The sequence below is a fragment of the Cucumis sativus genome, unplaced genomic scaffold (genome assembly GCF_000004075.3).
Source record: "Cucumis sativus cultivar 9930 unplaced genomic scaffold, Cucumber_9930_V3 scaffold78, whole genome shotgun sequence".
In the NCBI taxonomy this organism is placed as follows: Eukaryota; Viridiplantae; Streptophyta; class Magnoliopsida; order Cucurbitales; family Cucurbitaceae; genus Cucumis; species Cucumis sativus.
Window position 1 is genome coordinate 57,861 of NW_022279569.1, and position 13,418 is coordinate 71,278.

Below are 13,418 nucleotides of genomic sequence, written 5' to 3' on the forward strand. Positions count from 1 at the left end.
TTAATTAAAATTTAAAACAATCGATTATTGAGAATAACTATCTTATTTTGGAATGGAGTCATCTGAACATAAACATGTTTGAAATTTGATGGACATGAATCAAAATATAGTTTTGTTTAGAAAGTTGCAACAACTAGAACGAATGTAAACGAATGTGGAATGAAAATAGGGTGTTTTAAAGCATTTAGAAAGTAAAAGATAGGGTTAGACAGAAAGTTAGGAGTAGAAGATAAAATTTACATATTTTAAGTAAACTATTAGGAAAGAGGGAACCCACAAATTCAAAAATGATTCTCTTCTTTATTGGAACAATCACATGCATTAGAAAACATCATAATCAGCATCTACTCATCAACATGAAGTAAGCTCAGCAGATTCTTGGAATTTCTCATATACTCACTCTCTTCATTGACTTTTCCCAAAGTTGGCAACTTGATTCAGCTTTAGCTGACAAAGCCAGCATCATCCCACGAAATCCAGAAGCACTTTTTCGTTTTGGAGCTTCGAGTGCTCCACCATGGCGTTTCAAACCCAATTTTTGAAGAAGGCCTCCGTGAGGCGAACTCGAAGGCGCTTCATGGCTTTTCCAGGCCAACCTTTTGCGCTTCTTTCTCTTCCATTCCTTCTTCTTACGCTGCCATGGGTGCCGACGAATCCAAACCTGTTCTTCCGCCCTTTGATTATGAACCGAGGCCTTACAAAGGGCCTCTCACCGATGAAATTTTTCAGAAGCGGAAGAAGTTTTTAGGGCCTTCGCTTTTCCACTACTACCAGAAGCCAGTAATCTCTCAGATTTCGACTTCATATCCTTGTTTGTTTCAGTTTTCTGCATTCTTGATTTTGCTGTGGTTTTTTCTGATAAAGATTGATTGTGGAATTCTGTCGGTTCATTTCTTTGAACAGATTATGATTTTGCATGATTTTTCCGCTTTTTTTATTCGTTGCTACTGCAGATTTGTTGATCTTAGTCACTGTTTTATGGGATACGCTTGGTTGTTTGGTTTCTGTTTGAACACACATCATTAAACTGATCTTGGTTTGTGCATGTCGAATTATTAGGTGCGAAAAATTGTTTATGCATACTTACGTTCTTCTTCTGTTTGGGGGTCGTGTTTTCATATTTCTACGTTTGTCTATATTTTCTCAACTTCGTACTTCTATATATAGATAAAAAAAAAGCGTCCACGTTTTTTTATGCGCCTTGCGATTAACCAGAAGATTATTGCGTTTTATTGTGCCTTTAAAAACCGCTGGGTAGGGCTTAGTAAATGTGGATCCATTCTTTGAGACCTTGAATTAAGTCAAGCTTCACTTCATTCATTACTTTATACAGCTTTTCACCCTTGAAAGTTGAAACTATTCTTGCACTAGTAACTTCTATGGTTATTGCTTTCCTATGCTGGTACTTTGATTTAAGTTGTTACATGTCCACTGTCAAAAACATTTGATCAAGGGTTGCTATTTTCGGGGCGGGCAGACTCCTATATCTTAGACTAGAAAAGTTTAATAAAAGGGATGAGTTTTAAAGTTTTCTCTCGTATCTTCCCCCTCATAAGTTTTTCGAATTGAAAGATTATACGTGTAACTGGTTTAGATCAAACTTTTGGCGGACTTTATAAGAAATCTACCCACCCTGGCCAGTTTGTTTTGTTTTGTATTTGATGGATTCCCTTAATTTCATATGTCCACACATTCTTCAGAAACTGATCTGTTTGATTTACGCTCTTAATTTACAGCTCAACATTGTAGAAGGAAAAATGCAGTATTTGTTTGATGAGAATGGTAGGCGCTACCTTGATGCTTTTGCTGGAATAGTTACTGTATCCTGTGGGCATTGCCATCCTGATGTTTTGGCTGCAGTCAATGAGCAAAATAAACTTTTACAGCATGCTACAACCATATACCTACACCATGGGATAGCTGATTTTGCTGAAGCATTGGCAGAAAAAATGCCTGGAAATTTGAAGGTGTTTTTTCCTTTTGAATTATTACATATTATTAATATATTTTAGAAGTTGATGGATGATAATGAAGCAAAGCATGCAGTACATGTTAGGCTCCGTGGAAATTGTTGAACATGTATAGTTGTATTTCAATTCCTAGAACTGGTGGATCTTGTTTCTCAACTTTTGTGGTTTGGTTGCTATTTCATCACTCCTTGATTCTCCTTACCTTTTTAAAGATTATCCTACTTCTGTATTGCTTTAAACTTCTGCTTTTTTCACTTTGTTATTCAGGTTGTTTATTTTGTAAACTCTGGGACAGAAGCAAATGAATTAGCCATGCTTATGGCCCGCCTGTACAGTGGTAATCTCGGTATGATTGCACTGAGAAATGCATACCATGGAGGAAGTTCCAACACAATTGGACTGACGGCTTTGAACACATGGAAGTACCCAATACCTCAGGTTTTTCTGCCCAGAGCTTAATCTCCAGTTTGATGTTTTGTTTGGTTGCCTGTATGTTAGAGATAGAACTTACATTGCCTTCTTGTTTTCTACTAGTCTGATCTAGGCTTGCAGCATCTTTTAATTTAAATGAAACATTTTAGCAATACTATTAACACATTTCAAGTAGCTACTTGAAGTAGAAATATCCACTTGATGCAACTGCTATTTTGTAAAAGCAAGATGGAACTTTCACATGCAATTTACTCAGTGTAAACACATACTCTGTTCTAGGAAGCTGCACAATTTGATCCAAGCATTTTGATTCACATGCAAAATTCTTGTGCTTGCAGGGCGAAATTCATCACGTTGTGAATCCTGATCCATATCGTGGTGTCTTTGGGTCAGATGCTAGTGGTTATGTCAAGGATGTCCAAGAGCATATTGATTATGGTACTTCAGGAAAAGTTGCTGGATTTATAGCTGAAACAATTCAGGTGCGTTTTTGTGACGTCTGAAATCGAACATGATAGGCACATTCTATGTAAAATTGAAATTATGTATGGTTTTTCGGTTATCTCAGGGTGTTGGAGGAGCTGTTGAATTAGCACCTGGATACTTGAAACATGTTTATGATATTGTTCGCAATGCTGGTGGTGTTTGCATTGCTGATGAGGTCCAAACTGGCTTTGGTCGAACGGGAAGCCATTATTGGGGCTTTGAAACACAGGGTGTGATTCCCGATATAGTAACGATGGCAAAGGTAATATTTCTCAACCTTCAGCAAAATGTGTTTACTCTTATGCTAGTTGAAAACCACTGCAGCTCATTGTCCTCGTTGTTCATAACTTGAAAATTTTCCCCCAACAGTTTTAAGTATTCCACTTTTCAGGGTATTGGAAATGGTTTACCATTGGGAGCAGTGGTGACAACGCCTGAAATAGCGAGCACAATGGCTCAAAAAATTCAGTTCAATACTTTTGGAGGGAACCCAGTTTGTTCCGCTGGGGGACTTGCAGTTCTAAGAGTTATTGACAGAGAGAGGCGTCAAGCACATTGTGCTGATGTTGGTTCGCACTTACTGGAGAGATTGAGAGCTCTCCAGGAAAAATATGAAAGTAATTTCTCGTGGACTTTCTCTCTTTTAAGACTTCTACCTTCTTAAGTAATCCACTTCGTTCTAATAATTCCAACGATGACATTTTTCAAAGCTTTGGAACACCATTAGAAATAATTACGTTCATTCCAACTGCTGCTATTGTGAACCACACCCTGTCATTTGATTAATGTATTTTTTCCAGTCATAGGAGATGTACGAGGAAGGGGATTAATGGTAGGTGTAGAGCTCGTAACTGATCGGAAGGAAAAAACCCCAGCAAAGACTGAAACCGCAGTATTGTTCGAGAAACTAAGAGGTACTACAATTCACTATTTCCAAAGAAAATAATGTTAAACTGAAAGTAACAAAGGGCTGTTGTACTAATGACTCGTTTCATCTTGATTGAAGAACTGGGCATTCTCGTCGGAAAAGGGGGTCTGCATGGCAATGTATTTCGAATAAAACCTCCCATGTGTTTCACCAAAGATGATGCAGGTATCTTTTTTGTAAATTTCTCATTGAAACAAATAAAAGCTACATTTCGTGCACTGTGTGTTTTGAAAATGAAAATTTTTGGAGTTTCTGGAAGGAAAGATATGTTATCATTATTAATACTCCTTTTTTACCTCTCATCTGCAGATTTTCTTGTTGATGCTTTGGACTATTCCATTTCAAAGCTGTAAAACTTAAAAGCTTTAATGAGGTAAAGAAGTCAGACACAGTGTTTTTTCTTTTGTATGTAACTTAAAATAAAATGTAGTTCTTGTGTGTATGAGCGTCTCAATTGTTCTATTGTTCATCAATGTTAGAAATCTTATTGTACAATGACTTTGAAACTTTTAAGAATAAAATGTAGTTTGTTTGTACATCCAGCTACTACTTTTTCCTTTCTAATTTATACTTTTGTTATTATTATTTTTCAATCACAGTTTTGGTTTTGAGTTAAATGTGAAGTTGATGTCTCAATAGCTTGTCACATGACTGCTGATTTTTTAGATTTGTAGATGTACCAAATACCCCATTGTAGGGCTATTAGGATGTTTTGTCCTTGCCAATGATTTAATGCTTGAACATGTTCTATTCGTACACATTTTAAAGTGCGATTTAATATCAGTGTCTCAACCTAATTCGTTGCTATTCCAAACTAACATTTGAGAAGATTGATTGGCGTCGATAAACAGAGAGTTGAACTATATTATTTGTGGATAGTTCCTGCATTGCACAAGGAGAGTGATATGAATTGATCAAACTATTATTTATGTTTTATTTAGTAATTGATGTAATCTTCATATTTTCATATTATCTTTTTATGACATATTAAGTAGGGGTAGTTTTCTCTTTTTCACTATGATCTAAGATGTGGCATTAGCGTTTTTATTGATAGGTCATTTAAAGCCTTGCTATTAGGTTGTTTACTCAAATTAGGACGAATTAATTTTGACCTTTGACCTTTGTTCTTGAATTTTGCAATTATGTGTAGAGTTGTTTGTCAAAAGCATTTAAGTAAGGTTGGTCATTCTTTGTTTCAAATCTTGGATTAAGTAACTCTTTTTTTTTTGTCTCAAGAGCTTGAAATCAAACTAAATTGTGGGTTTTAATGCTTGAGAGTTGGGGGTTTCACATATTCAAAGGGTATTCAATTCCAATTTACATGTGTTTCCAGAGAAGGCTTAAAAATTATTTGAATTTGAGCTATGACATAAATGATTGGGCACATGTCTTGTTAAGATAATTCTTGCTTACTCGTTTTTAGCTTTGTTGAAAAGAAATCAACTAGTTCATGTGTATGAGTTTTTAAAGGAAATGGATATTGTGCGTATCTCAATAACTCTACGGGGCCGTTTGACCCATAGACTAAAAGAGTGGTAGCTCAACCCATGTTTGCTCTAAAGATTATCACAATCTTAGGATTATGACTATTCTACCTTTTTTTTTCTTATTCTCCTATTCCTCATTTCCTCATTTCCTCCTGTCACTATTCCTCATTTCCTCCTTTCACTATCTCATTTACTCCTTTCACTATTCCTCACCTCTCATCTCTCATATATGTCACTATTTCTCATTCCTTTGTTTCACTATTTCTTACTTCTCCAAACATAAATTATAATAATTCAAACTATAATAATCTGCATCTCAAACACATATTATAATAACTCATAAATTATTATAACCAATAGACTATAATAACTATAGATTATAGTAACTCACTCTACGTCCCAAATGCTCCATGTATGTGACTTACTTCGAGCTTTGAAATGTTAATATTTTTTTGGGTAATATCTCTTCTATCGTTGTTTCAATTAAGAAATATTTGTATAATTGTTTCACGTGGAGGATTTTCTGACAAAATCATCGCTTAGATTTGACTACTATCACTCTTGTTGAGAGATGTTGATATTTTTTCTTTTATGCAACTTGACTTATGTGTGTGAACCTTTTTCTCAATTTAAGTGACACAACCACGAAAACATTAAATTGCTCTAAATTGTATGATTTCATTTATTAGAAAAGTTATTCAGGTTAAGGAATCCTTCTTTACACCAATTGCAATATCTCATTAATTATTAGACTCATATTAGTGTGGTTCAGATCAAACAAATTTTTCTTGAACTTGCTGTTCTTTCATTAGTTAATTTGCTTTGTTTGGTGGTTTCGCTAACTCTTTGAAAACAAAGAAAAAATCAAATTGTCTCATTATTCATCAGCAAAGACCAAGTATTCACTCCATAACTTGATTAGATTTGAATTCAAGTAGCTTAAAGTGTCGTTTGCAGGTTCTGGAATGGATCATTCTAGTGTCATGAATGTATTTTTTGATAGCCAGTCAATTACATATTTTGCTTGAAATCTAGTTTTTCATGAATGCACAAAATGTGATGTCCACAACAACATAATTGTTGGATTTCGTATTTCTAAGAATTAAAGATCAATTTGTAGACATCTTTACGAAGGCATTAGAGAAACAACATTTTTTTGTATCTTCATTGTCACAAGTTGGAGAATTGTGATCCTCATTTACGAACACCTCGAGGAGCATAAGAATGCATTTTAATTTTAGTTCAAAATTAGGGTTGTATTAAGGTAACAAAACTTTGTTGATAGGTTCCAATTTGAATCAACTAAAGTAAACTAACTACTCCATTCACTGTCATTTATAAATGTCATTCTTGTAATCAGTTGAGTAGGAAAAAAAAATTGCATATCACAAAAATGTTCAACCTGAAGATTGATTATATTAACACTAAATAGATTATATTTAAGACAACTTGGCAATACAATAGATTACAAAAATCAATTATACTTACAATTTTTTCTCTCGATAAGATTCTCAATATTTACAAATGGGCGTGGTAGGACTTGCAAAATGGTATGGCTTTGCATCCTTGATTATAAATCTTATACCAATACATTTCCACGACGCCTGCATATCCTTTTAGGATAATCATGAAGCAACCTTGAGCTTGCCAAATGTTGGATAATGAACTATGCAGGCTCACAAGGACGATTACCCCAAAGTGAGCTCAATGCTCGGAGTCGTTGGAAAAACTCCCCCAGTGTAAGAAGGCCTTGAGCAGATTGTCGAGTCGTTAGAATTTTGTACATCTGTTGCAATGTTTCCTGTCGTAGATGGTCAGCCTATTTGGGCATTAGAAAAGAGAGAAAAATAAAAGATGATTGTTTCATGAAATGCTCAAGTCTGACTAATTATTTTTGGATGTACCAAATACGACGTAGTGAGGTTCTGAGCTAAGCCTAGCGCGCTAACACTTTTCAGATATTGAAATAATTCTTTGCTAAAAACATCTATGTAAAATTATAATCAAGTTCTAACATACATGGTTTGGACTTGGGACATGGAAGGTTAAAGTGACCTAGGAGAAAGTTAATAAAAGAACACATCATATCCAAGAAATATGTTACCTGATTCACAAAGCTAACGAGCGCTTCTAATCTCTCCATTGCAGCAGTCATCTGTAGGGGATAACTTCCTTCACCTAGCTGACCAGCCACTACGCTCTCAAATAGATTTTGTTGTAGTTTTTCCATACCTTGTCTAAGAGCATCTTCTGCCTGTAGACACGATTTTCTAAGGCTACCCGTTTCTGAAATTTGTTGTTCGGTTAATGTCTCCAGCTGAGGTATCAAAACCTGCATATGACATAACTTTGTGAATGTCACCAAACTTTCATGTAAATCCACTTAGTACTCTCATTCTTGAATATCGAAAGGCTTTCTGAATTTCTTGACTTCAAATATTGTAGGATCAAGGGATGGTCGAGAACTGTGGACCTAATATATACATAGAAATCAAGTGACTTTCTACGGTATAAAAAATGTCAAAATGTGGGACTTGACCATGATTATCAAGAAGCATTCAAAGAATACCTTAAAATTTATGCCTCTAACATAGATTTTCACTGCAATACAAGAAATAAACAAGAATGCTGAGTATATCTAATGCTCTAATCTTCATTTTTTCAAAGGGGTGGTCCACGAAGCTACGTACAATAGTGAATTAAGGTCTTTTTAAACCATGTTTGTTATTCAAACTAGACCTAAAGTCGTGTGTGATTGGAAGATTAACTCTTTTGTTAATGTCAACATTTTACCATGACTCGCCACTCACGTTAATAAGAACGTACCTTGAGAAGTTCTGAAGGGCGAAATCCTCCTATCCATAAGAAAAGTCTTTCGGCGGATGTCTTCCACATGCCTGACATTATGTAAGAGACGTCGGCTTTTGCAGCCTTAGCTTTCATGCGAAAAAATTTAAAGTAATGTCTCATTGCATTTTCCACGAGTATTCGAAGCTCGATATCAGTAATATCAGCATGCACAGCAGTCCTCAGATCACAAATCTGCCTGTTCTGCTCTTCCACCCATTGCTCATACTCTGATTCAAATGCGAAGATGCCTACAAAACAAACAGTGAGGATATATTCAGAAGATAAGAACGACAGAGATTAAGGTAGATTGCAAGTAAGAAGAAGAAAGTTGGTAAGAAATTTAGGTAAACAGGTCATAACTTTAGTCAATGAGGCTTCTGAAGTGAATTTGCAGATGTATACAAATAGACAAAAAGAGTTGTATGTGAAATAGACAAATTCATAAATATTCTTCTTTTTACAACTTCTCCAGCATTTTTGTTATGTTTTTGTTTCCATAACTGGGGTATTTGGATCTCACTCCTCGCATTAAAGCTTAACAATTCTGCCCTTCAACCCTCAACAACTTGCTCAAAATATGTTAGTGAAAAATAGTAATAGTTTTAAAGCATTTAAAAAGTCATTCCATACAGACTAAGTTTTCAATTTGGAAACTTCAACTTAATACTTTGGAGGACACATCCAAAAATACTCGAACTCTGAAAACCAAGGCATTCTACATCCCTAGCATTTCAAGCACCAAATCTTTTTCATCATACCATATATCTACAAGAAGTTCTATGTCAAACAAGACGTGATGCCGTACAAAACATGTCATCCTTGAGGAAAATTATCAAAAGTGGTAAGGAAGACCAGTCAATCTTGATCTGAAAAATGAATAGTATAAAGCAAAAAAGGATCAAAATGCCTTTTGTTAAAGCAGTTGATGAAACATGGAACCACATTTAATGGGAGAGACCGCCTTTAGCACCACACATCAATAAGTTGGATAATCTTTACGTCTAGGACTCAAAAACGTTCGGAGACATCCTAAACTTTACATTTTACGATGACCCACATGTTGGGTTAAGATTTTGGATGTTCATAGTTGACAATTCAACAAACACTGGACCTGCAAAAATTTTAGTCACTAATCATTTCCCCTAAATTGAACCTCTCAAACAAATTTCACATCTCGTAGCTTTCAAATTCCCATCTTTCAGTTATCAAACAACCAAAACCAAGCAATAAAAGGATCTACACTATTGACAAGACATTGAAACATCAAAGTTAAAGAAAAGGGTAAAAACAAAGAACGATTGGCCAGCAGAAAACCAACCTGAATTTGTGGTTCCTGATAAACCCAATTGGTTATTATCAAATCGGGATCCAGCCAAGAGACCCTGAAGAAAAAGACAGGGCGAGAGATTAAATTAGAGGAAAAGAAATGAAACCCATTCATAATGTTCCGTAAAAAGTTGAATGCAGGTTTAAAACAAAAAGAATCAATTCGAAGGAATTATCGTTCGTACTTGTTGTCTTGCCTTTTCAAGTTCTTGCTCCAATTGAATGAGCTTTATGCGGCTTGTTTCCAATTGCTTAATATAAGCCTACAATTTTGCAAATGGGGTTTGAATTAGTAGTCTATTAACACTGTTTTTTTTTTTTCTCTATTATTTATTGCAATTGAAACTTTGAAATTGAATGCTACAATTTTGAATTTTGGTTGGTACCTTTTTCCGTAGGCGACTTTTGCGAGCTGCTTCCCGATTTTGTGCCAGCCTTCTTTGAATCTGCAATTGATGGAGTTTTCAGTATATTTGTTCTCCTTCCTCATGGAGGGAAGAAAAAAAAAAACTTCAAAATTTCACTTATCAGTTTTGTTCGGTATTTTCCACAAATTTGAAATCTCTCAATATTTTTTTCTTAAAAAACCATTTTATTATTTATGCAATTCTTTTTTGGTAATGATTTATTTTATATATATATATACTTAAAAAATGTGCTTCTTTCTTTTCTAAAAAATAAAAAATTGTAAAAACTAATTTTTATGTCCAGGATATTTTTGGTTTTTAATTTTTTAGAATGAAGTCTATAAACACAAATTTCATACTTAAATCTAATTATTTTGTTATCTCAGGTTTTCTAAAATTAAACCTAAATTGAAAAATATGTTTTTCTTTTAACTAGTTAAAAATTCAGAGAAACTTTTAAAAATAAAAAAAAATTAAATAATTACTAAACAAGTAGTCACTGAAACTTTGTATGACGAATTTTGAAGATATAAATAAAAAGTCGTTTCAATACTTAATTTTAAAAAGTCAAACAATGGTTATCCCTTTCATTTTCTTTTTTTTTTCTCTATCTATAAATTATAATAAGTTGAATTATTTCTTTTTCAGAACAATTCGAGTAAGAAATTTAAACTATATATATACCTCATGGTTGTTAACTTATATCTTCAACTAAAATATCATTTTCAAAACCTATGCTCATATATTTTAGATTAAAAGGGTATGTTAAAAGTTTAATCAAAGTTTATAAACTTTATAGAGTATTTATTAAGTTACCTATTTTATTTATTTATGTTTAAAATTTAACAGTGAAATTCAAATATTCAAATATTGAAAACGTAGAAATTTATTTTAAAGTTAAATTATTGGAAGTACAATGTTTTGATCGTACCTTATCAATTCGTTTGGTATCATCTTGGTCATATACGTGAGGATCTCCAAGTGAGCCAAGTGAAGCATCATCTGACTAAAGAAAGTTAAAATGACAAAGATTTCAATTTCATTCCATAAAACAAAAACATTATCAAATAAATTAACAAAAAATAAAATAAAATAAAATAAAATTATGGAACATGTACTTTTTAAGAAAACGAAAACATTATCAAAAGAGTCACCTGATTTTCTAATTTGGGATCAGCTTCGATGATAAAAGAGGAGGGTGGATCTAAATTGGCATTGGCTCTAAAAGTTTCACCCCACATTCCAATATGGTGGATAGGTTCATAGAGTCCCATCCTTCCTGGATTGTAAAATTTAGTGGATGATGAGTTCATCCTTTCTCTTCTTCACACCTAACCCTTTTTAATTAACATTATATCAAACATAAATTAACAATTTCTATTACAATAATACTCAATCATGTTATGCATCAATTCATATTATATTCCTAAAAAATTAAAACAGTTTTGTTTTTATATTACAAAGTCAAAACATAGAAATGCTATAATTAATTAACATATATAAAAAAAATGATGGAGTTGAAATCTAAATTAGCGAATTCAATTGTAATTTTACTTAATTTCTAAAATTGATAAAAAAAAAGAAGAAGAAGAGGAAGAAGAAGGAGACTGTGTATTTTAAAAGAAATTGCCCATTGTTAATTGTTTTTCAATTAATGATTTCAAAAATCAAATTCTTGTCTTTGAAAATTAAACTCTCAATCATTGCATTGTAATAGTCCACAGAGATGATATATTTGTTTTTTCTTTTCTTCTTTTTAATTTTTTTTGGCTTGTAATATTATTTTTTGAAAAATTATGAAATATTTTTCGAATTTCTAAAAAATAAATAGAAAAAATAGAAGATATATAGCTCAATAATTGATATGTACTTTGTTTTGAAAGTTATAGACTTAAATAAAAATAAAACAACTAAAATAATTACACAGAGTGATAATTTTATTGAAAGAAAATTAAAACCTCAATAATCAATCCATCCATAACTACATAATCAAATAAAATTCTATATAATTTGTAATTTCATCAAATCAAAACACAATAACATTTCAAATATCTGTTTCTTTTTTTCTTTAAAAAGAACATTTCAAATTAAATATCCATTTCAAGGTTAAGATGGACTCAGGAGATAGAAAAAGAAGAAGATTGGGACAGACAAATTAATCATATAATATGATGAAATTAATTGCAATAAAAACAAAAGAGAAATAATTATGATTATAGTTCTGAAAAATGAAGTAATATACAATAATAAAATAATGCAATAAAACTAAGCTGGCAGTAATAATCTTTTCAAAAATTAAAAGAAAGAAAACAAAACCCCACATATTATTCTTGGACAAGTGGGAAAAAGTTAACCATCAAACGATTCAAAGAACAAACGAAAGAATTTCCCAGAAACTTCAAACTCAAAACCATTAACCAAATCTTACAAAAAAACTACTAATACTTAATAGATAAAACTATCAGTTTTATATTTGGAAAGCTCTTTCCAATCAACATAAATTGGATCGAAAAGTAATAAAAACCGAATGGAAAAGTGAAGAAGATGAAGTAGTTGATTGAAATTCAGTCGTAACAATCACGAAAGTTGAAATAAACTGGAACACGTAGATCAATAGAAGAGAGAGGATAGAAGAACACACCTGGAAGTGAATAAGAAGAAGAAGAAGAAGAAGAAGAAGAAGAAGAAGAAGAAGAAGAAGAAGAAGCAGATTGGATTGGAAAAAGGAGTGTAGTTTGGATATAATAATTAGTTGGATCAAACATAAACATCCCCTAAGAGAGCAAAAAAAGGGGGCTTCAAAGTCAGTTGGTTTCTTCTTTTTGATCAAATTAAACTTGTATTTTTTTTGCTCCCACCATCTTAATTAAACTGCCCCCCCTCTTCCTTTTTTTCTTTTCTTTTCAGCCCTTTTTGTCTTCCTTACTCTCTCTGTTTATTTTATTTATTTTGTACCCTTATTTGTTTCTCTTTCTCTCCTATTGGTTTTTTCTTTGTCATCTCTCTCTCTCTCTCTCTCTCTCTCTTAAATGAATAATATTTGTTTATTTTAAAATGGAATGTGGGCTTAGTTTTGAAATGGGTCAAGGCTAAATATGATTGCAATTTCATGGCTGTGGTTTTTTGAAGCATAGGGATCTCTTTGCAAATTATTATTAGTTTTGGTTTTAATTTTGTGATGTCATTTTTCTTTTCATGTGGTTTTTTCAATATATGGTTGTGATTAAAGTTGCCAATCTTTCTCTCTTATTATTATTTTTATTTTATATAGTACTTGATGATGATGATGATATAATCAATGTCTCTGATTAGGGAAAAAAAATTTAATTATTTTTATGAATATAAAAACTTATCCTTATCTGATTGATGTTAATAGATTTGTTTTGTTATTTCAAAGTTTCAAATTAAATAACCAATAGAATGGAAATTCTACATGGATCCCTTCTTCCTTTTTAGAATTTTTGTGTCGTTTTGTTGTGGTAGTTTAAATGGGGCTTCTTTCTTTCATGACCTATGTAACCTTTTCTCCATT

The 13,418-nt window shown here is 32.6% G+C and overlaps 2 protein-coding genes across 6 annotated transcripts; one reads left to right on the plus strand and one right to left on the minus strand.

The window, feature by feature from the left end:
• The first annotated feature begins 363 nt into the window (after nt 1-363).
• Nucleotides 364-4,358, plus strand: LOC101208662 (alanine--glyoxylate aminotransferase 2 homolog 1, mitochondrial). The gene is given in 10 exon segments (XM_004149098.3): nt 364-545; nt 548-780; nt 1,737-1,967; nt 2,238-2,408; nt 2,741-2,884; nt 2,971-3,150; nt 3,280-3,505; nt 3,689-3,802; nt 3,895-3,981; nt 4,126-4,358. Coding segments are annotated over 10 exon segments (1,458 nt in total). The 5' UTR covers nt 364-517; the 3' UTR covers nt 4,170-4,358.
• A 2,328-nt stretch (nt 4,359-6,686) lies between these two features.
• Nucleotides 6,687-12,831, minus strand: LOC101208419 (transcription factor TGA1). Of its 5 annotated transcripts, none has more exons than XM_031889950.1 (9): nt 12,528-12,831; nt 11,041-11,223; nt 10,818-10,892; nt 9,866-9,925; nt 9,665-9,742; nt 9,472-9,535; nt 8,130-8,401; nt 7,408-7,635; nt 6,687-7,089 (listed from the first exon to the last, which is right to left on the minus strand). In XM_031889950.1, the coding sequence occupies exons 2-9, from the start codon at nt 11,197-11,199 to the stop codon at nt 6,970-6,972; spliced, it is 1,056 nt and encodes a 351-aa protein (XP_031745810.1). In that variant the 5' UTR covers nt 11,200-11,223; nt 12,528-12,831; the 3' UTR covers nt 6,687-6,969. The 5 variants fall into 5 exon arrangements, with proteins under 5 accessions (XP_031745810.1, XP_011653134.1, XP_011653133.1 ...); XM_011654832.2 differs by having other exon boundaries at nt 6,687-7,104; nt 12,528-12,830; XM_011654831.2 differs by having other exon boundaries at nt 6,687-7,122; nt 9,677-9,742; nt 12,528-12,825.
• Between the last annotated feature and the right edge of the window lie 587 nt (nt 12,832-13,418).